We start from the raw sequence: 24813 nt of genomic DNA, 5'->3' as shown, positions 1-24813 counted from the left end.
CATTCAAGGGGAAGATTAAAGGGGTTCAGGGTTAACAAAGAGGGTGGAATTGTCAAATCTGGAATCTCTTGGATGACGATATATAGGGAAAGACAAGGCAAGAAAGGCAGAAGACTAGAGAAGTATAGTAAGTTTATAAAATGTAGAAAGCGAAGATGTGAAAAAATGTTGGTAAAACAAGCACAATAATCCAATTGAGCAGGAACAACGGAAGCAATCTTATGCTTCTATCTTTGTGAGTTTCCAAATGTAGACTTTTTTTGTGAAATCAGCTGGTGCTGATGTGGGAATGAATCACGAGCATTGATGGCCTGTTTATGCTGCTCACACAGTCTGTACCACTGATGTCATAGGTTAGCAGTGCAGTGAAGCAGATCAGCAACAGCAGGAGAGCAACATCAATCTGGAATTTTAGGTACATTCTAATTCAGAATGAAAAACGATTGAACCAATGTCACTGTACTAACAAGGGGCCACTGAGTTGGGAGTTTTTAATTAGAAACTTTGTGCAGTTAGGCATGAAGACGTACTTGGCTGTCAGCAATCTTTCCTTATAAAGTCAAATAATCCCCCAAATGTTGTGAGACTGCAAAGATACGCGTTACAAATTGCATGTTTGGGTATTTCACATTATTCCAGTGACGGTTACTGTCCGTTTAGGATTGTACTATTATTTCATGCTTGATGTGGCAAAAGAATTGAAACATCTTCACGATCTGGGGATATATTTTCTTGCTGAGAATTTATGATCTGGAATATTCCTTTTGAATGGGCCGTAGAAACAGAGTCAGTTGTAATTTTCAGCAGGGAGTTGGATGAAGATTTGAAAAGGAAACATTTACAGAGAAGGAGAAAAAACATTAAAGGAGAAAAATAGGGCAGTGGGATGAACTAGACAGGTCTTTCAAAGAACATGGACTGTTTTGATGGGCTGAGAGGCTAAGATTAATAGAAAAAGAAACATTCAATGAAAATATATTATCTATACATCACTAAAAATGTTTTAGCGTCAGAGAGAAGTATGGACTCAGGCCCTTCGGCCCACCAAGTCTGTGCTGACCATCAAACACCAATTATTGCACTAATCCTATCCCAATGTGTTTCTCCCCCACATTCCCATCAACCCCGCTCAGCAAATTCACCACGTCCACATACTAGGGCGAATTTACGATGGCCAATTAATCTACTAACCCACACAGTCACAGAGAGAACACACAGAGACAGCACCCGAAGTCAGGATTGAACCCGTGTCAGTGGAGCTAACGACTGCACTCCCACCACCTAAGGAGGTGACTTTACCAAAGGCAGACTAGGTGACCGTTTCGCAGAACGCCTGCGCTCTGTCCGTAACCGTGACCTGCATCTTCCCGTCACTTCAACTCCCCCTCCCACACTATCACTGATATGTCAGTCCTCGGCCTCCTCCACTGCCAGGAGAATTCCAAGCGCAAACTGGAGGAACAGCACCTCATTTTCCGTCTGGGAACCTTGCAGCCTAACGGCATGAACATTGAATTCTCCCACTTTAGGTCATCCCCACCCTCCTTCCAACCACCCCTCCCCACCACCATGCTTCTTCTCTTCTTCCCATTTCTCGCCCTTTTTTTCCTTTCTTACCTTTGACCCATCCCCCGGTGGATCTGCTTCCCCCCCCCCCCCCCCCCCCCCCCCCCACACCTGCCTATCACTATCTCTTACCTGCATCTACCTATCACCTCCCTGTGCCCACTCCGCCTCCCCTCTTTTGTCCACCTATCTCTGCTCTGCTTTTCTCTCCCATGTACTGGGCTTCCCCTTTTCCTATCTTCAGTCATGAAGAAGGGTCCTGACCCGAAACGTTGACCACCTGCTTTTCTCCACGGATGCTGCCTGGCCTGCTGAGTTCCTCCAGCATCATAGTGCTTTTCATCTAGAATCCAGCATTTACAGTCCTTTGTTTCTCTAAAGAGGTGATCTGCTCAGCAGACTTTTCTCAAAGAGTCTACTGGTGTTCTGTTTAAACTACTCTGCAGATTAACTGCTGGTCCTCATCCAGTTCTGACCTATTGTGTATCCATGATTTTAATTGCTCCATCAAAAGCAGCTGCATCTTCATCTGCCTCAGTTCTGTTATTCCCCGACTAAACTTCTCTCCTTCTGTAAGATACTTCTTAAAACCTTGGTTCATCTCTTAGTTGGCTCCTATGATGCATCTTGGGACGATTGTCATGTTGAAGGTGCTATGTAGATGCAGGTTATTGTAGATACAACTAAACAAATACAATGATTCAGCTCTGGCCTCACAATATGTGCTTATCCCTGCTGAGGCTGGTACAGATTTGCATTGGAAAGAAGGGGAGAAAATATTTGTCCAAACTCTGTCTAAAGTGGTATTTGCCCATCTATAATGAGTGAATGAGTGCACTGTAAACTCTGACCTTCACTGAAGGGAATCCGGGAGCCCCTGAACTCCAAGGTACAATCTTAACCTGTGCATTTGGCTGTCACGACCAGGAGTGCCCATTCTAAATTTACTTCAGATGCTTGGATACAACCTGTTAAGTGGAAGTTATTTGTTGGGCAAGATCCAGTGGAAACCTCAGCTGAATGCGCTCTTTGTTTGTGCAGGAACCTCTCTCGATCGGCACTCAAGTTTGTTACCTTTCTTTGCAGTGAGTGTCTTTCTTCACAAATCACAGAGGGGAGTTCAAAGCTGATAAAGGAGAAAAATCCCACTCAAAAGTACAAGAAGGTCTGTAACAGACATTTAAGAGTTTCAAACCTACAATTCTTTTGCTAAAATTCCATCCACATGCATGCAATACATGCGCATAAACGTGAGAAAGGAAGGTGCGTGGGGCGGGGGGAGGTGAGAGAAGAGCATGGAGGGAGGTAGGGGGAGTGGAAAGTGTGTTGAGGGAAGGGGGAAGGGGAGTGTGGGGGGGTGGTTTAATGCCTGTAGGTCTTCACACGAATTCTCAACCTCAGGTAGTCTGTCCAAAGATGGAGGTGGGGTGGTGGTCAAAAGAGGAGAGAATCAAAGTGTGTCAACTGATGACAGTGTTGCTTAAGTTATTATCACTGCCAACAAGTCAGCACTGAAAAGCTAAATGGGAGAGATCTGAAGCATGCAGGAAATAAGTAACAACTCCAAATTATTGGTTCTGCACCATTTCTGCATAAAAAGTAGATGGGGTTCCTAATGGTTTAAAAGAACCACTGCCTTAACTAGACCAACATTTCAGAACAATTCTATTAACATCCTTTCAAATTGATGACTTTCATCATGAAGACTTCGAGGAAGAGCTTCCTTTCCGGGGACCACCCTCCAATCCCTCCTCCACTAAAATCCAGGAAAAGTTTTCTGCCATCAAAGAGGTTCTACTGAGGGTCGGTAGGATCTGTAATTTCGTTTGGCCGAGATCCACTTTGGATCACATGACAGGCTGGGAAAATCGTACCAGGCACCCCATAATTAATGGCACCACAGTCGTCTCATAGGGAGAGCCACGACTTGACTGTCTCCGTGGCAGCAGTAAAACCAAAATATTTTAATGAAAGATGTCAAAGGGACTCTGTTAGGATTTGTTTTATATTAAAAAAGAGAAAGTACTTATAATAAAAATCACTCAGAAAATGCTCTTGCCCTTCAATAAAACTGAGCTTTAAAACACATGTGCAGGCTTTTGTTGTATATTGCATGTCTGGTCTTTTCTGATTTCACGTCTGGTAGAATTAAATTTATTCAGGGAGAATTAGGAGTGCTTATCCTTAATTACCATCATTTTCACAAGAGTGAATAACACAGTAGTCTCTTTGTATCCTTGAGTAAAAATATGATAGTTATAGAAGCCCTAAGTTCAATCAAACTCTGACATGCTGCTTTTTCCATCTTCAACTGCATTAAAGTTACCTCAGAGCAAATTCCAACAGCTTTTTTGTTTTGGCAGCTGGCACTGGCCATCCCCAGGGGTGGGGTACGTTGACTGGAGCAGCAACCCATTTATTTCAAGTGCAACTTAAACTATGGGGTTTCTCTGCTTTAATAATATACAAGACTGGAAATGAATGTGCACTAAATATAAAGTAGCTGCTGCTTTGAAACTCCAGCATGTTTAAGATAGAAAAGAAACCAAGGAAATTCATTGAAGCAAGTTCCCCAAGGCACGTGCATGTCGAAAATATCTTATTAAACATTCAGAAAATTACTTAAAAATTCAGTACATTTGCATCATCTTCTTTACACATCAATCCCAATCTTCCACAACACTGAGGACTTATCAGTTTATTCAAATTCATTATTTCTCTAATAAAATGCAGCTCTTTGTTAATTATAAGTCCTGAACAAGCATTTTTAAAATTTGATAACATCTGGTCCTTCTATCAGAATTTCTCTCCAAACAAGATAATTGGGAATGGGTTCAATGATTGACATGATTCAGAGCATAAGAGTATTTACTGGGATGAGGGTTTCTGGCAGGCATTTCCATACATCAGCACTGGTTTTAACAGATCACAGTGTAGTTATAGGAAAACAAAGCCACTCTTCCAAGCAAAAAAAGTCCTAAATGATTCTCTTTCCACTGCAGCATACGATCATTTCTGAAATGATTCCGAAGACTTTGCCTCCTCCGCTCTATTCTGTAAGTTGATAACGTGCAGTATCTTTAGCACTGTAAAACATCCTTACAGGAGCACTAGATGGAATTTGACAGAAGGAAATGTGGGGCAGGTGAGCAAAAGGTTTGGTCAAAGGACCACATCTTACTCGAGAAATAATAGAAAAAGTGAGCAACGTGCCCTCGAATGGAAGAAAAACAGGGACCACTCTCTCTGTGACTCCCTGGTCTACACATCCCACCCACCCCATCCCTCGCACTTTCCCTTGCAACTGTAGGAGGTACGACACTCGTCCCTATACCACCTCCTCCCTCACCTCCATCCAGGGACCTAGACAGCCCCTCCAGGTGAGGCACCTTCTCCAACCTGATCTATTGCATTCAGTGCTCGTGATATGGCTCCTCTACAATGGAGAGACCAAACACAGACGAGGAAACCATTTTGTAGAGCACCTGCCTTCCGTCCGCAACGGCCAGCTTGAGATTCCAGTTGCATGTCACTTCAACTCCCTTCCCCATTCTCATTGGATGTCCTTGGCCTCCTCCACCGTCACAGTGATGTCAAATGCAAATTAGAAGAACGGGTCCTCATATTCCACTTGGGTGGACTACAGCCCAATGGCACGAACATTTCTCATTTCAAGTAACCCACACTCCCTGTGTTCCTTTCCCACTCCCACTAGTCCACCCAGGGCCTCTCCCCCTTTGTTCATCTTCTTCTTCCCACACTATTCCCTCCGCTATCCTACCTCTTACCTCGATCTAAACTCATCACCCTCCCCCACGTGGTTCTATCTGCCCATCACCCACATACCCACCCACCTGGGTTTCTTCTCCTTTGGTTCCATCTACCCATCATCCCTTCCTTATCTGGTTCCACATCACCTGCCCTCTCCCTTCCCTTCTGCCACCTCCATCTGACTTTTTTCTCCTCTTTTCTTACATTTCCACCTAACAGCCTGTCTCAACACTTCCTCTTCCCCCATCTCCAGCTAGCTCCATCTGCCCAACATTCCCGCTCAACTGGTTCCACCTATTATCTACCAGCCTCTGTCTTACCCCTCCCTATCACTTCTATGCACTGGCTATCTTCCCTCTGCACTCTCAGTCCTGATTTATATCTCTTCAGAATGAGAAAAATGTTCCTAATATTGATACAAAGTAGTGATGGCTAGAGGGATTAAATAGTCATAAACTTTCAGTAATTACCCATGTTTTATTTAATCAAATTCAGCATCACTCAACATAAGTTATTGGTTTGAACTTACCTGAAGTCTACAGTTAACAAGTTAAAACCATTATAGAGATGTCCCTCCAAAGAAATTTTCTTCAAATAAGTCAATCCATCCATATCTTGAGTCAGAAAATTTGGCACTAGATAACCTTGAATAACAATTTTTAAAAAAAATCACATGGTTATGTAAACCATTACAATGTCAGACACAATTTGCAGAATATTAAATGAAGTGTACACTATTCAAGATTACAGTAGCACTTCAGTATAAAAGGTGAACATTGTACTACTAAAGTGAAATCATTTTACAACTATAGAAAAATTCTTGAATTCAATACATATTGCACTTAGTCTACTGCACAAGGTTATATATAAAAAGAGTACAGTTCATTTGTAACAAAATCCTTGCTCATTAACTTTCTGTCTGCACCTTTCTCCATAGACTTTCTATGCCTTGCACAGCATTAGCATGCGAACAGTGGGTGAGATAGGGTTGAACTTTGTTCTGATACTCCCCCACAGTTGAACTCCTTGAGAAGTGACACGGTAGAAAATTCATAGAGGTTAAGGTGATCAGTATCTCATCCTAATCACTAGAAAGGTTGGTCATCACGTCACCCAAGTCATCAAATATGATCAATGCATATGCTCAGCAATAAGAGAGTAATCAACACGTCACCCCAAAAGTCTTTCCACAATAGCATTGGTTGGAAGCATGGGTCAAGGAGAACTCACTCCATTGGTTGGAGGCATCTCTCACACAAAGGTGGCTGCAGTTGCTAGATAAGGTGGGTCAGGGTTTGGTGCCAGAAAGCCTTGTCACACTGGAATATGACTATACATTGATTTCTTCACATTGCAACTTCACTGGATTTTTTCCAATCAGGTCTGTCAAGTTATCTCAGCATCACAGGAAACCTTGTTCCTCTCCTTACCGAGTGTTTGCTTCACTGTGCAAATGACAGCTCATAGAATTGGAGGTAGCCTTACAATATTAGTTGTAATTGTTGAAAGATAGGAGTTTGAAAGTAAGGATAAAGGGAATTTCCTCAAATTATAGAGATGTACTCCTCTCTTGGGATCTGTCTTGGTTCTAAATTTTCACTAGATAAATATTGTTTGGATGAAGGCACAAAGAGTTGCATAAAAACAAATTTGACAGATTACTTTCAAGTCAGGAATGGATATGTAGATGAGAGCATGATGTTACAAGAAGACATGGATTAAGTGAGAGGACACATGACACTCTCGTTGTATAGGGACAGAGGTCATCCACAATGGAATCAAGGCAAAGTTGGAATATTTCTTTTAATGATGTTTCTCTGAGAATTACAAAGGGGTAAAAGGATTTGAATGACCACAAGTCACAAAAGCATAACTCATGGTTATGGGGGTGGAGAAAGATAGGAGGTTTCAAAAACACAAAGAATAATTAAGAATGAAACCAGGGTACGTTTATTCAACATATGGAGCAGGAGAAATCAGGAACTTGCACTCCAAAAGCTGATGGACATTGAGATTTTTGCTGAGGAAGGGTATATAGGGAGGTGGTGCAAAGATGGACCAAGAGGTTTGGGGCACAAGTCACCTATGTTCTAATCTGACACACATAAATATAGGTCATTCGAGAAGCTAATAGACTAATTGTGAAAGCAAACAGAATACTGGAATTCATTTTTTTAAAGGGGGCAGAAATTAAGTGTAAGAAAATTATGTTGAACATATGGAATTTTGGTTTGGCTACACAGATTACTGTGGTTCAGGTCTCCATGTTATAAAATGGTTTTACAAACAGATACACCAGATGTACGAAGGTAAATTGTGCAAGGAAATGCCCGACCCAATTTCATGAGCATAATTTCACCTGACTATGACTGATAGCTTGATATAAATCAAGGAAAGTTACTTGTGTGTGTGCAATTTGTGAGTGAAAAATGGGTGCCAATGGACTAAATTTCTAGCCGGGTTCAAAAGAATAGGTGGTGAATAATATATAATGAAAGTAGGAGTAACCACTCATCCCCTCAAGCCTACACTAGTGTTTAATAAAATCATGAAGACACAAGGAATGGCAGATGCTGGAGCAACACACAAAGCGCTGGAGGTACTCAGTGGGTCAGGCAGCATCTATGGAGGGAAATGGATGGGACATTTCTGGTTGAGACCCTTCATCTGGACTGGCCAGTCCTGATGAAGTGTCTCGACCCAAAACATTGACTGTCCGTTTCCCTCCATAGATGCTGCCTGACCTGCTGAGTTACTTTAATAAAATCATGGGTGATTTGATTGTAACATCAACTCTCCTGTCTACCCACAGTGACCCTTCACCTCCTTGCTTATCAGAATCAGGTTTATTATCACTGACCTATGTTGTGAAATTTGTTGCTTTGTGGCAGCAGTACAGTGCAAGACATAAAAATTACTATGTTATAAATAAATAAATAAGCAAATGAATAAACAGTGCAAAAGAGGAATAACAAGGTAGTGTTCATGGACCATTCAGAAATCTGATGGCAGAGGGGAAGAAGCTGTTCCTGAATCGTGGAGTGTGGGTCTCCAGGCTCCTGTACCTCCTCCCTGATGGTAGTAATGAGAAGAGGGCATGTCCCAGATGGTGAAGGTCCTTAATGATGGATGCTGCCTTCTTGAGGCACCGCCTCTTGAAGATACCTATTTAAGTCCATTTTAAAAATATTCAATCTCTGCTTCCCTTAACCTTTGAAGAGTTCCAAAGACTCACCACCATCAGAAAATGTTGCTTCATTTCTGCCTTGTATAGGTGATCCCTTAGATTCTCCTCCAAGAGGAATCATCTTCTCCATATCGTCCCTGTATATTTCAATCATCCTGTCTCAGTCTTCTAAAATCCACAGATGAAAACCTAGCCTTTTCTCATAAGACAACCAGCCCATTCTGGTTATTAATTTAGAAAACATTCTGCTAACTGCTTCCAATACATCCATTCTCAAATATGGAGACCAATACTATATACAATACTCCAGATGCGATCTCATCAATGCAGTGTATAATTGATGTAAAACCTCCCTGCTCGTTCTTTCAATTTCCCGAGCCATAAACCATAACATTCTGCCAGTTTTCTGAATTACATGCTGTACCTGCAGAGTAGCCTTTTGTGACTCAAGAACCAGGACACACAGATCCTTCCGAATTGTAGAACTCAGCAATCTATCAGTAAGATAATACGGGTGTTTTTTTTTCTTTTTCATGCCAAAATGAAAAACTTCACACTTTCACTCCATTTACCAGATCTCTGCCCACTCGCTTGCCTATCTATACACAAAAAGTGCTGGAGGAACTCAGCAGGTCAGGCAGCATCTATGGAGGGAAATAAACAGTCGACGTTTCAGGCTGAGACCCTTCATCAGGACTGGAAAGGAAGAGGGCAGAAGCCAGAATAAGGAGGTGGGGGAGGGGGAGGAGCACACACAGGCAGGGGGTAGGTGAGTTCAGGTGACAGGCGAGTCCAGGTGAGGGGGGATGGCGATGGGTGGGGGAGAGAGAGAAGATGTAAGGAGCTGGGAGGTGATAGGTAGAAGAGGCCAAGGGCTGAAGAAGAAGGAATCCAGTAGGAGAGGGCAGTGGACCATGGAATAAAGCTCTCCTGCAGGATTCCTTCTTCTTCAGCTTATTACATCTTCTTCCCCTCCCCCATCCATTACCTTCCCTCTCACCTGGACTCACCTGTCACCTGGACTCACCTCTCCCCTGTCTGCGTGTGCTCCTCCACCCACTCCCCTCCCCCCCACTTTCTTGTTCTGGCTTCTGCCCTCTTCCTTTCCAGTCCTGATTAAGGGTCTTGGCCCGAAGGGTCAACTGTTTATTTCCTTCCATGGATGCTGCCTGACCTGCTGAGTTCCTCCAGCACTTCTTGTGTGCTGCTCCAGATTCCAGCATCTGCAGAATCTCTTGTGTCTCCACTTACCTATCTGTATCACTTCGTAGCCTCATTATGCTCCCTTTTTAACTTGCTTTCCAACCTACCTTTGTGGTATCAGCAATTTTTAATTATACTTCTGTTACATTCATCCAAGTCACACATGTAAATTGTAAAACATTGAGCCCCCCAGCACCAATCCCTGGGGCACACCACTCATTACATTTTGCAAACAGAAGAAAAAAAACTTTTGCGCCTATTCTGTTTCTGTTGGCCAGCTCGTCTTCTATCAATGAGAATAAGTTACCTCCTACACCACATGGTTGGGTTGTAACTTATAAAGAAGTCCAAAAATAGGAGCTATAACTATAGTCATCAATAATTCCAACAGGAAATTCTAAAGGAACATATTATCCGGAGGAAAGCTTACATTGAATTTGCAGGGAACTTAATTAGAACTTATTTCTCCCAAGGTAATTAAGATGAATAGCAGAGATGCATTTAAAGGGAACTTGGAAATAGAAAAAAGGGATAGAGAAACAGGCTGAGAAGGAGAGAGATGGAAGGCAGTATGGAGCATAGACACCGGCACTGACCAGTGGGGCTGACTGATCTATTTCTGTGTTGCGAATTCTATACAAGGGATGCAAAGCCCTGAATGATCAGCTCCTCTGTTCTGATATAGCTGACTATTTTTTTGGTAACATTCCCATGGTTAACATTGTATAAGAAACATCTCAAAATTACAAAGGACCAAATACATCTTTAATTCATGGTGTTCATTTAATTCAATCTTTTAAAAGAACTTATTAAAATGTAAATTTAATGCAACCTCCGGAAGGCGGTTTTTAAAAATAATTTATTAGTGAAACAATTCCCTAATGCAGCTGATCCTGCCGCATCCCATTTTATCTTCAAGGCAACTGGAGTGACAGACAGAAGGGCAGGGCCACAGTTTATCTGTGCAATAGAACACACAGAAGCAGGTCAATCTCCAGGTGGTGGTGAACACTATAAATAGATTCATGGCAGGGTAGCAGGTGTTTGTTTGGTGTAATCTTAAAACAAAAAGAATAATTACATATTATTGATCAAATTTGTGCTGGCAAAAATTGCCCTCATTGTGTGAGAGGAACTGGGAGAACAGCTTCAATTACAAGCCTTCATCAACTGATGGATTCTCAACAAGGCTTTCAATCTGAAAGTAACAAAAGTGAACCTGAGTTTTAATAATGTCCTTGGCATGTGAAATTCTCCATTAGCAACTAATTAAAAAAAAAATCTGAGGCTTGAAAACTGCCTCTGTTCATGCATTTCGTAATCAGAATTTCTTCAATGTCCTTCAGAATTGGTTGACCTCATTGTAGGTGATTAATTTAGTGAGTGAATTTCACCTCAATGGAGGTCCAGACTGCCTTTCAGACATGGTTCTGTTCACAGTAACCAGTGCAGTTAATGCAATGTAAATGGTGACTTTGTAATTGACATTAATGATGCTTTGTTCTCAGTGAAGGCTGACATTGATGATTAAATTCACCATCATCTTCAATGCACCTGCAATAGCCTTTGAATTTTAGGAAAAGGGTGCGTGAAGGATAAGATCTCAAACCCGGCACAAAACTCATGGTCCACAGGACAGCAGTAATCGCAGCCCTCCTATGTGCTGTTGAGACCTGGACCACCTACAGTTGGCACCCCAAGGCACTGTAAGTATAACGCCAATGTTGTTTCTGTAAAATCCTCCAAACCCACGAGATAAGCCAACCAATCTTATGACAACACCCTGAAGTATGGGTTCCCTAATTACACTCAGTTGGCTCTGTTGGGCAGGCCAAATCATTTGCATGCCTGCCACAATTTCTGAAACACAAACACACACACACGCACACACACACACACACACACACCTGTTGCAGGAAGTGATTACCAGAGGGAAAGATTCAATATGTTCACCAGGCCTCCTTGAAAAAAATGCAACAACCCCTCTGACTCATGGGAATCTATGGCCTGTGACTGCTCAAAGTGAAGGAGAATTATGGATGGCACTAAGAACCTCAAATCAATGTATTGGGACCACATTGGGACCAGAAGCCAAGGATATCCTATCAGGGACTTCCTGCCATATCTATGGAAGAGTCTACGGTTCCCATAGTGGTGGAACAGAAGCAAATCATCCTCAATTCCATCCAGAGTACAAAAAAAAGAGTTGGTTGAACAGTTAGAGCAGTTTTGGTCTTGATGGCTGGGGATGGTTGCTGAAGATTTGGAAAGATTAACTGAGGAAACTATTCCATTGATTTGATGATTCAATACTCTTGGTTACCCATATGTGGTAAAAAGATGGGACTCTATATTCCAGATGAACGGGCATCTTGAATGGTGTTTATCATACGATGAAAGAGTAGATTATGTTTGAGCAGACAAATTACCCAAATAGATAGATAGGGAAGACCAGGGAAACAGAGCAGATTGGTTTCAGTGGACAACAGGGAAACAGGAAGAAGGGGATGGAATTAATGGGATTGCTCCAATGAGAGGCTGAAGTGGATGCAATGAGCCAAATCGCCTTCCTCTGTGTAATCTTAAGGGACACCTCATCATATTTCTACCTCTGCAATTTCATTCTCAATGTTGCCCCCAGTTCAGCTCAGCTGCTGCCAAAACTTCCTTCATGTCTTTTGTTACCTTTGGACTTGGAAATTTCAACAATTTTATGTCCACTCTGCCTTGTTCCACCCTCCATAAACATGGCTTCATCTGCCATTGTTTTGCAACTTGCCTGACGTTCCATTCACCCATCATTGCAGTGCTTTCATGTTAGTTTGTTAGCAACACTGGGTCTAAATCCTAGAACTCCCCACTCAACAGCACGACGGAAGTACCATCACCAGTAGGACTGCAGCAGTTCAGGGCAGCAGATCACCACCACTTTCTCAAGGACAACCAGGCAAGGGTTGTATCAGTGATGTGCAGATCCCGAAAAATGGACCACAAGGAAGTGAAATAAGCTGGCATTACTGATAAGAAAATGGCTAAATCTATACTTGCAATATGAATATACTGGTAAGAAAATTAGATCACTGTATCATTAAGAAATTTAAGTTACTCTCAGCCAACACCTCAATTTTAATGTTCCTACCCATTTTCAAATCCCTCTGGCCTGATTATTCCTTATCTCTGTAATTTCTTTCAGCCCTGGAACTGTGCAAATTTTCTGAATTCCTCCACCTCTGGCCTCTTTGATTTAACTGCCTGAACAGTGCCTTCAGCTGCCAAGGCCACAAGCTCTGGAATTCTCCCTATAAACCACCACCTCTCAAGGCCACTTTCCTCTTTTAAGACACTCCTTAAAACTTTACTCTCTGGCCAAACTTTTGGACCAGTGTTTTGTTAAAGGTACTGCATGAATTGCTTTTGAAGTAATCATTTACTTCTCAAGCACAAGGCACAGAAAACTGGGCAGCGGAATATAGATATTTCCTGCATTAACACCGATTTATTTCCTTCTATCCAAGCATTATGATAACTATGGAATACTTATGTGCAGCAATAAATGTGTTGCTTCTGCAATGCGAGACCTCTCAGTTACCTGCCTTACCTCTGCCAAGTGCGTCCATGTTGATAACGGGTTGAAGATAATTGGTCAGTGCGGCACACTTGCCTTTCTTGCTAATACCCAGCCATGTTCCTCCTTCTCTCCCTTTTTCCATATCCAGTCCTGCAGATATTCATGGAACAGAAGTAAAACAGAGTTTACTGACATACTTGTTTACAATATAACCAACATGATTTAGTTGAGAACCCAGAATACTGATCACAGTCAAATACCTCATGGAGAACATTGAAAGCAAATGGAATCCTATCATGTGGTGGGGGAAATAGAATAGAACCAGGGTTTCTCCAGAATAACACATTTGAGAATAACTTTTGAATGAAGTCAAGAGCACTGTCTTTGACCAAATTCCTTACCTGTTTGTCAGAGTGAACATTGCATAATTCCAGATGAAGTGATAGACATGTTCCCTACTTCTTAATTGACAGATACCAACAAAAATATCAGGAAATTAAAATTCTAAATGGAATAGAGACGGTTAATATCAACCTCTCTGCAAATTAAGCAACAGCTGCAGGAAGCTTAAGTACAAACAAGAGGTGAAAAGCGAGGAGTTCCACCTGGAATTTCACATAAACTGGAATGGTTAGAGTACAGGAAGCAAAATGTCTGGAATCATATCTGAAGCAGATGCTCTTATGGGAGAATAACAATTTTATCTCCAGAAGAAATGGATAAGTACAGAATGAACCATGGAAAATTTGGAACAGGCCATTTAGGTGCGAGATAAGTAGGCATTTATTCACAAAAAGGGGAGTGGAATTTTGGAACTCAGTGGATGCTGAGTCAATTGAAACTGTGGCTGAGACGTAAAGATTTTTGTCAAACAATGGTATCCAAGGAGTAAAGATGTGTGTGTGTATGTGTGTATATGTATATATATATATATATATACATACATACACACACACACGAGAATTGGTCTAATTGAAGAGTGGAATTGGCTCAAGGGGCTGAATGGACTAATTTTGTTCCCATCTCAACTATAGTTGTCTTTGAGTAATGCACAGCTTTGTTAAAAGCAACATAAAAATGCAAATTCATTTGAGACATTAATTATGGGGGAAATAGATACTTCTGCTGAAAGAGGAATTTCAAATCCCCCAGAGTCATCCCACCAGGAGGAAATAATCAGTGTATTCCAAATCGCATCAATCTTCTAGACCTATTAACAGCTGGAATAGAAACAACATTACTGAAGGCCTGATCATCACTGCGCTAAGTAATCTCAGCGAAGCTGGCAATAGCAAGCACTAAAATTCACACCAGTGCCAAATTAGAAAGGTGGTAATCTTCCAGGGATCCCACTTGCTATATTCCTAACTATCCCTATAGGAAGGCGACGTGCATGGGATTGGATTTCAAGTCAAAGCCTCAAATCTCCAAATTTGCCATTATCAGCACAAGAGAATACAGACAAGGAAACGTACTCACAAATCTGCACTTCTAGAAAGTAAAGATAAAGAGTTGAGCATCACGATGACCATTTTGATCACTTTGCACTAAAACTGACTTTTTTGTTCTAATTGTGTTCTTTTGTGTAAAAGTTGTTTAATTTATGTTTAATTTGTTTTTCTTGTGAATGCTGCTTATCTGATGCTATGTGCCTGTGATGCTGCTGCAAGTTTTTCATTGCACCAGTACTTGTGCATATGACAATAAACTCGACTTTGACCCCGAACCTTTAGAGTTTCTGAAGCATTCTGTAATGCTCAAAATTATGCTGTGATGTTGTCATTGTTGCACTGTGGTCAAAAGAGAAAAAGCTGTTGAGGGTAAAGAGAGTTACAATGAGCAGAAAGCTGGGTAACTGTATTCACTTTAGCGTATGAATTAGTTTGGGTTTCATCACGGGAAGTATAAGGTTGTGCAAGCATGGAATTAGATAAATTGTCAGGAGGCTCCTTTTCAAAGAGGATAATTGATAGTTGGAACAAATTGGTGGCTTGTTCATATAGTGCCTTTAACACTCGGGTCAAGTTTCAAGTCATTTTATAACCAACTAAGTACTTCCTTAAATGTAACCTGTATTGTGATTTATTGTGATATGCACAGAAGTGTGCAAGCCATAAACAAGAAATGCTGGTTCTGATCCTAAATGTGGTGGATATCAGTACCAGGTGGATAATGGGTGATGAGCACTTTGATCACTGTTGCTTCCTGGAATATCTCTGATTGCTTCAAGGGTTGGAGAAAAATGTCACAGGATTTCTTTTTCCCCTTTCTTGGTCTAGGACTCTTTCTGTAGTTTTCCCATTATCACAAGGAGACAGTATGGCTGGCTGACACGGAGGGAGCTTTATGGAGTTACATTTGTTCCTTGTCAGTAAGAGACCAGATGGATAGAACTGCCTGGAGACACAAGAGACAAGGAATCTGGAGCAACAAACAATCTGCTGGAGGAACTCAGCAGGTCAGGCAGCGTCTGTGGGAGGAAAGAAATTTTTGATGTTTCGGGTTGAAACCCTGCATTATGACTGTACTGGATGGAGATTGGATGGAGTAGTAATGTGTGTGTTAGCAAGAGAAGGGTTTAAGAGACATCCTGGTACTGATGTTGTCCTGGTGCAGGGTTTCGACCCAAAATGTCAACAATTTCTCTCCTCCCACAGATGCTGCTCGACCCGCTGAGTTCCTCCAGCAGATTGTGGATAGACCTGCCTGTCAGTTTTGCAGTATACGTCATCCTGGCTGGGAAACAAACAACAAAACCATGGGATCTTGTTTTTGCAGAGGTGAAATTCCTTTTGGAAAATTCAGGATTGGGTATTCCTCTTTGCTGTTCGGCTCTCAGCTCTCTCCCATGGAAAACCATTACTAATTCTCTGGCAGACCACCAGGTGGAGTACTTCTCCAAAGTGGAGTGTTCCCTCTCAAAGCACATTGGCAGGTGAGAGCGAGCAGCCACAAAAATAAATGCCAAGGGTTAAATTGCACCGTTGAAGATTTAGTGATATAGATTGTCACTTGGATGGAGTAGTAATGTGCGTGTTAGCAAGAGAAGGACAAAAAAACAACAACCTTACATTGATGTTTTAGCAGGATTGGCCTTATTAAAGGCACATCACTGGGAAATGGATCAAATTCTCTGCCTCTACAGAAAATTTGTCCTTTTGTTTCAGATAGAATACATTACTTTCAGTTCATTTTCATCCATCACTCTTCTTTATGTTCACACTCTCACAACATACATTTCCCATCGTAGTATTCTAAGTATGCACAAAAGTGAAATGGAACATAGTGTCGTAGATTTATACAGCAGGGAAACAGGCCCTTTGGCCCATCTTGTCCATGACAACCAAGGTGCCGATCTGAGCTAGTCCCATTTGCCTGTGTTTGTCCCATATTCCTGTGCACCTTTCCTATCCATGCACCTATCTAAATGTCTTTTAAATGTTGTAATTGTAAGAAATAGAACTTGTAATAATAGAAATAATTCCTTAAAATCAGCAACAATGATGCAACCTCTAATGGTGTCAGATTGAAAGTGTCAACAGGAGCTTATTTTTTTTGTACTTGTATAGAAGTGATTTATTGCATTTTCAAATGCTCACATGTGTCAAGGAAAATTTGGATTTCAAGGAAAATCAAGGAAGGGGCACTCATACCCCTGGTTCAGTAGTAGTCCAGTCTTAAAGATTGGTTTTGTCAAAGTAATTTAGAGAACGTTAAGGACAGTTAATTGAATGTGAACTTTCATCTCTTGTGCCTCGGTTCAAATCCAGTTCCTAAAATGAGATGAAAATATCTTCTGCATATTTAACAAAAGGTCATATGTGAAACAAGGGTCAGGAAGTAGGGGTGGATGTGCAATGCCAACAGCCCTTAATTTGATAGTCACTGAGAGTATCACAGACACGTCTGTACTTGGTTCATACTGGGGAATGCGAGGGTCATATCAGTGTAAACGATTTGATCTTCTATGGTTATGGCAGAGATGGGAAAGGGCTTTTTCTCTGCAACTAACTGAATGACACCTGAAAGCAAAACAAAAATGCAGAAGCAGAAAAAAACACCGTGGCTCAGGCAGCGCAGTGGTGCAGCTGCTGCCTCACAGCTCCAGTGACCTGGGTTCAATCCCAACTTCCAGTGCTGTCTGTATGGAATTTGCATGTTCTCCCTGTGACTGTATGTTTTTCCCTGAACGCTCAGCTTTCCTCCCATATATGGGTGAGTTAGTGGGTTTATTGACCACTGTAAATTGCCCCGAGTTTGTAGGTGAGTGGTAGAATCTGGGGTGGGGTGGGTGGGGGGGTGTTGATGGGGACGTAGTGAGAATAAAGTGGGATAAGTGTAGAATTAATATAAATGGGTGCTTGATTGTTGGCATGGACTTGGTGGGTTGAAGGGTCTGTTTCTGTGCTGTGTGACTTGATGCCACCTTTAGTAGGTCAGGCACAGTCAACTACCTTTTTCTATTTGAAGTGATGCAACAGAAGCCTTTTAATAAAGAGTTATACCAAAAATGTTAACTCATCTCTTAAGATGCTGATTGACGAACTTAAGTATTTCAATTATTACACAAGGTCTGACCTGGGAGTGATTAAATGCAAACAGCTGACGGAGATAATCCATTTGAGGCTCACACAAAGAGTTAATGATTTTTTTTCATGGTCAGGACATTCAACACTCCAGTTTGTGATTGTACTTTGTAACTGCGTGTTTCTTGTAAAACAGTTCAGACTTTTTTTTTACTGTGCAGACTTTAGCTGTACAAGTGCAAACTGAAGCAGAACAAACTGGAACTTGCTGCATCTATCACACTTAGAAATGACCTTAAGCTACAGGAAGTTTGATCAATAAATATGTGTGAAAAAATGGACAGATCCTATGTTCTTGGAAAACAATTCACAGACAATCTTTTAACTTTTCAATTAAAGCTGATAAAGATTCAAATTTAATTCCAGTTTACTACAAAATAAAAGATAGAAATCTTCAATTAAATATTGCAGGCAAAGCCTTAAACCGACCTCTGAATCCAGATGTTTTGATAGAGATAACAAGTATGTGGTATAGATCTCAAGTAAAATGGATTTCCCAGTTTTTTTTTGTTGGATGAGTCAGATTACCATCAGCTTTAACATGTGCTTTGTTTTACCAGTTGACAAGAGTATTCACTGGTGTTAGTAACTACCCTTCAGGAAAAAAAATCCTCAAATCAAGAAGATAAAATGACTCTAACATTAGAGCCAAGCTGTTGAGAAATGTAATTAAATTATAGTGAAAACCCATCTGGAACAACCATCTGTGGGGCTGGCTTCAGACAACCAGCCTCCAAATATGGATCGCACTCTGAATTCTCCATCTATTAGTATGACACTTGCTGAGTGTTGAAGATGAAAAAGAACATTTCTTTTTGGTCATTTTCAGTGAAGTCTCACAAGGGCTGCATCTAGCCTAAAGTCGGTATCCAGCAGCATTAGTTTGACTTGATACAAATCCATAAGTGGGAAATTTGGCCCTTTTATCACATAATCATTATCTTTGAAATTCCAGCTTGTAGAGCCACATGACTCCAATGTGACACCTATGATCACCCCTTAGCATCAGTTTTCTAGATTAGTCTGCTGTCACACATCATCACTTGCAAAATTAATGCCGCAATTCTTTCAAAATTGCCTGGAATGGACACCTTGAGGCCAGACCTTATGATGCTTTCTAACAACATGATTGAAGACATTGAATTATATCAGTGACAATGGACCACACTGCCTCATTCCTCTTAAAAGACAGACAGTTTTAGTGAGTTACTCATTCATCCTCATACTAATCTTGGAGTTAACATGATGTGACTACGTACCTCCATAAAATTCTAGTTTTTTTTAAATGTGAGCAATCATTTCAAAGCCAGATAGAAACTTTGACATTGATGAAGATGCATTTCTCAAAGACTTATGAAACTCCTGAAAATCACGGTACGGCACAGTAGCGTAGCGGTTAGTGCGATGCTATTACAGCGCCAGCAATCGGGGTTTGATTCCCGTTGCTGTCTGTAAGGAGTTTGTACGTTCTCCCGTGTCTGCGTGGGTTTCCTCTGGGTGCTCCGGTTTCCTCCCACATTCCAAAGACGTACGGGAAGGTTACGTTGGATTTAAAAAATGGGCGGCGCGGACTCGTTGTGCCGGAAGGGCCTGTTACCACGCTGTAAATAATAAAAAAAATCTGCCTACAAGTTCCTCAGGGTAAAATTCAACTTATTCCTTTCTGATTAATAGTATGACACTAGGACATTGCAAAACCCCTCCTTGTGATAGGGACAGGATAGGCTTGATTTTCACACCTGTGTGAAAGACAAAGGTGAGCTGGATGTGATTTGTTCAGCTGTTGCCTTTCATAGCAAGACCAATTGTAACGAACCCCACTTAATTCAAAGTGGAAAACTTACCTTTGTACAATAAAAGACAAATATGCCAAGCTACCTATTTCAGTGCTTTTCCTAACATAATTTAACACAGGTTGTTGGCCTCACACAATGCTTGGCATTTCTCACCCCATCGCCTCCATAAAAGCTCTATTTTCTTTCGACGAATTTAAACACCTATGTACTCTTCCATTTTCAAGCAATCTCCTGACCAGATTGCCTGTATTTTATCTCTTGCTGTGAACAGCCAGAAAGGGAAGGCCCATCAAATCCTTCCCAATTATCTGACAGCAGCACAAGGATGAGTGGTGCTTATCGAATACCGAGACAAATTAACAGATTGCTCTTATAACAATCCATCAAGAAAAATGACATTAATGTGGGATCATTATCATCAACAACACATTGTCTGTAAAACCTTTATTTTAATTAGACTTCTGGGAATATTCCACAATTCGAAGCATATTTAAAAAATGACCCTTTACCCAAATCTTCTCTCTAAATGATTATCTAAAGAACAAGTTATTGATCACTGCATAAAGAAAAAAATACTTTGCTGAACAATTTTTGATCCATGTATAATAATTGTTAACAATTAAAAAAGCCTTATGGATTAAATACAAGTGCAAAGACAAATCATGTTCCCAACTGCAGAGTAAAACCACAGTACCTGACAGTCACACCTTCATTAGCTTGGGGTGGGAGAGCAGGCTACATAACACAAGTATCCTAAATGAACCAGATGGTACAACATACCAAGGATCACCATAAGTTGCTTTGGTCAGTTTCTCTCCCTCTGTTGGGGGTGGGGGGGGGGGAGAAAAGCTTGGTTCCTTTACCCCCATCTCACTCCAAACAGCCAGCAGTATCAAACCCCCGGATTGTTAGTACAGAATCATACAGCAAAGACATGGCGCCGGAGCGTGGCAACTTGTTGCAAGCTGTTCTCTGCAGAGCTACTCATTACTTCTATTAATCATTCTACTCATTCAAATCCAAATTTCATGTCTCTAAGAATTCTGCATTCTGTATTGTTTTACCTTGTACTACCTCAATGCACTATGTAATGAATTGATCTGTATGAACGATATGCAAGACAAGATTTTCACTGTACCTCAGTACAAATGACAATAATAAACCAATTCCAATTCTAACTCACCATGACCACCAAGGGCTCTTCCTGCTAGCCCCACTTGCCTGCATTTATTTGGCCCATATCCCTCTAAACCTTTCCTATCCATGAACCTGTTCAAATATCTTTTAAATGTTATAATTGTACCCACCTCTACCTTTGCCTCTGGCAGCTGATTCTACATACAAAGTCAAAGTCGAGTTTATTGTCGCATGCACAAGTACATGTGTGCACAGGTGCAATGAAAAAATTACTTGCAGCAGCATTACAGGCACAGAGCATCACACCCTCTGTGTGGAAAAACTTGCCTCTCAGGTCCCGTTTAAATCATTCCCCCTCTCACCTTAAACATGGCCTCAAGTTTTAGACTTCCCTACTGCTGGGAGAAGACTGAAAATCTACCTTATCTATACCCTTCATGATTTTATAAACCTCTATAAGGTCACCCCTCAGCCTTCATCGATTCAGGGAAAACATTCGTAGCCTTTACAGTCTCGCCTTATAGCTCAAGCCCTCCAGTCCTGGCAACATCCTTGCGAATCTATTCTGCACACTCTTGAGTTTAATCACATCCTTCATACAGTATGGCAAACAGAACGGCACACAATATTCCAGGTGCGGTCTCACCAACATCTTGTAGAGCTGTAACATGACATCCCAACTCTTGTACTCAATGCCCTGACTGATGAAGGCAAGCACGTTAGACACCTTCTTCACCACCTTGTCTACCTGTGTCGCCACTTTCAGGGAACTATGTACATGTACCTTGAGGCCTCCGTGTCCTACAACACTTCCCAGGGCTTTCTCATGCACTGTGTATGTCCTGCCATGGTTCAACTTCCCAAAATTCATCACATTACACTTGTCCAAGTTAAATTCCACCTGCCATTCCTTGGCCCATTTTCCCAGTTGTGGCAATAACAAAATAGAAACTAATATATTCAACTTAGTGACCAGGCATAAGAGTAGAATTATGGATTTTCACTGATATCACAAGAATTAGGTGGAAGAGTAGGCCATCTTTTGATCTTCTTCAGCCGATCTTTGACCTCAGGTTGAAGGCTCTGCATGGTGGGCTGCTATGGAAAGTTAGACTGCACGGGATCCAGGGAGAGCTGGCTAATTGGATACAAAATTGGCTTGATGGTAGGAAGCAGAATGTGATGGTGGAATGTTGTTCTTTGGACTGGAGACCTGTGACTCATGGTGTTCCCCAGGGCTCTGTGCTGGGCCCATTGCTATTTGTCATCAATATCAATGATTTGGATGTGAATGTACAAGGCATGGTCAGTAAATTTACAGATGACACAAAAATAGGTGGCGTCATTAACAGTGAAGATGGTTATCAGGATTTACAGAGGGATCTTGAGTGGGCCAAGGAATGGCAAATGGAGTTTAATTCAGATATGTATGATGTGTTACATTTTGGGAAGACAAATGAGGGTAGGACTTTCACAGTAAACAGTAGGGCCCTGGGGAGTGTTGTAGAACAGAGAGACCCAGTGATCTGCTTACTTAATAAGATCCTTATTAATAAAATCTCAACCCCATTCCAAGCACCCCTCTAGGTTATCATGATATGACAAAAGGGGGGGGAATGAGGAGGTGTAGGATTAATAAACTATAACTGTATTCATATCTTAAGACGGATGAGAATTATGGCTGCTCGAAATACTGATTTAAAAAGTGTCCTTCAGGCCAGAACAGCCACACCACTGCTTTCCTGGGCTGGGTGCTGTGTGGTAATTGCTGTGTCTGGAACTTAATTGGATTCCCATTATGTTTGGCTATGGAGATGATGGTCAATCTTAACGGGAAATGGGAAGGCTGTCTCAAACCATGAAGGTGATACCTGCCTTTGTCTCACCCGATTGCAAAACAATGAGCTGAACCTGGGGTGTGAGGCTGCTCTTTGTCCATCTGCAGTAGCCCTTTGTCCGTTTCCTGCTCAACCAAGAACTCCAGCGCCTGACTCATTAAAGTGTGCGTGACAATGTTTGTATAAATTACTGTCTGCCCCCTCTGTACCTCGGACAACCCCGCCGTGGACTCTGCCTGAGAGTAAGGAGGTTTCTCCCTAGTGATATATCGCTAAATAAATGCGTTTGAATTAACCTGTGGCACTGTGTGATTTACAGCAGACGGAAATGGGACTTCAAAATCGGGTTAACACCAGGAGTACAAATACATAGTTCCCTGAAATTGACATCGCAGGGTGGTGAAGAAGGCATGTTGGCCTTTGAGTACAGAAGTTGGGATGTTATGTTGCAGTTGTACAAGACATCGGTGAGGCCGTATATGGAATATGTTGTTCAGCTTTGGTCACCCTGCTATAGGAATGATGCCATTATGCTGGAAAGAGTGCAGAGGAGATTTACGAGGATGTTGCCAGGACTCAAGGGACTAAGTTATAGAGAGGTTGGGACTTTTTTCATTGGAGCATAGGAGAATGAGGGGTGATCTTATAGAGCTGTGTAAAATTATGAAGGGCATAGATAGGGTAAATGCACACACCCTTTCCCCAGGGTTGGGGAATCAAGAACTAGAGGGCATAGGTTTAAGGTGAGAGGTAAGAGATTTAATAGGAACCCGAGGAGCAACTTTTTCACCCAGAATGAACTGCCAGAGGAAGTGGTTGAGGCAGGTACATTAACAACATTTAAAAGGTACTTGGATAGGTACGTGGATAGGAAAGGTTTAGAGGGATATGGGCCAAATGCAGGCAAATGGGACTAGCTTAGATGGGAATCTTGGTCGGCATGGAGCAGTTGGGCTGAAGGCCTGTTTCTGTGCTGTACGAGTCAGCACTATCTTCCAGCAGCATCCCTATATCTGTTGATTTCCTTCACATCCAGAAATCTATTGATCTCCATTCAGAATGAAAACAGTGACTGCATCTCCACAGCCCTCCAGGACAGAGAATTACAAATGTTGATCGTTCACTAAGTTAAGAAATTTCTCTTTATTTAAACAGAAATGACCCCTTTTATTGTATAAACTCCAGAAAAACAGGGGTAAACTTTAAACTTTATCTAAACAGCACGGTAACATGCCCTTCCGGCCCAACAAGCTCGCGCTGCCCAATTACACCCATGTTAACCTATTAACTTGTACGTCTTTGGAATGTGAGGACACTGGATCGCCTGGAGGAAACCCACGCAGACACAGGGAGAACGTACAGACTCCTTACAGACAGCAGCAGGAATTGAACCCTGATCGCTGGTGCTGTAATAGCGTTAAACTAACTGCTATGCTACCATGCCGTGGGTAATCGAAATGCACAAAATTAAATTGCTTCATCCTCACAGACCAACTCTGATACTTTTCACCCTGGGGACAGTGAGCGTTATAATGTGACATTGAACAATTCGCATTGCTTCCCAGACTTTGGAGAAACCAGCATGCCCGCAATGTCTTAAGGCCCCATTTCACCAAATCCTTGGTGTGAATGTACCAATGTTACTGTAAAATGAGTCAAATTACCGGAACATGCGTGCTCAAACTGCAGTCGCTGTAGAGCCTGCATCAAGCTATAGAGCCACCGAGTAATACAGCATGGAAAAAAGCCCTTGATGGCCCAACGTCCATGCCAGCCAAGATGCCCATCTGAGCTTGTCCTATGTTCCTGTCTGGCTTGTATCCCTCTAAACATGAACATTGAATTCTCCCACTAAGTAATCCCCACAACTCCCCTCCACACCATGCCTCTTCTTTTCTTCCCTCTCCTAGTCTCTCTCTCTTTTTTCTACTCCCCTTTTTCCCTCCTTACCTTTGACCCATCCCCCAGTGGATCTGCTCTCCCCTTCTCCCCTGCACCTGTCTATCACTATCTCTTACCTGCATTTACCTATCACCACCTTTTGCCCACCCCACCTCCCCTCTTTTGTCCACCTGTCACTGCTCTGCTTATCCCTGCGATATATTGGGCTTCCCCTTTTCCTATCTTCAGTCCTGAAGAAGGGTCCTGACCCGAAACGTTG

General features: G+C 41.8%; 1 protein-coding gene across 3 annotated transcripts in view; it reads right to left on the bottom strand.

The window, feature by feature from the left end:
- Positions 1-24813, bottom strand: part of tango2 (transport and golgi organization 2 homolog (Drosophila)) — a 119256-nt gene that overhangs the window by 9759 nt on the left and 84684 nt on the right. For all 3 annotated transcript variants that reach the window (XM_052032366.1, XM_052032367.1, XM_052032365.1), the window contains 2 exons: positions 13326-13445; positions 5867-5981 (listed from right to left, as the gene is read on the bottom strand). In XM_052032366.1, coding sequence (XP_051888326.1) covers positions 5867-5981; positions 13326-13445 — 235 coding nt within the window. The remainder of the gene's footprint in view (positions 1-5866; positions 5982-13325; positions 13446-24813) is intronic.

The sequence above is a fragment of the Pristis pectinata genome, chromosome 17 (genome assembly GCF_009764475.1).
Source record: "Pristis pectinata isolate sPriPec2 chromosome 17, sPriPec2.1.pri, whole genome shotgun sequence".
NCBI classification, from domain to species: domain Eukaryota; kingdom Metazoa; phylum Chordata; class Chondrichthyes; order Rhinopristiformes; family Pristidae; genus Pristis; species Pristis pectinata.
Note: the sequence above shows the minus strand (reverse complement) of the source record. Positions and strands in the feature narration are given on the sequence as shown.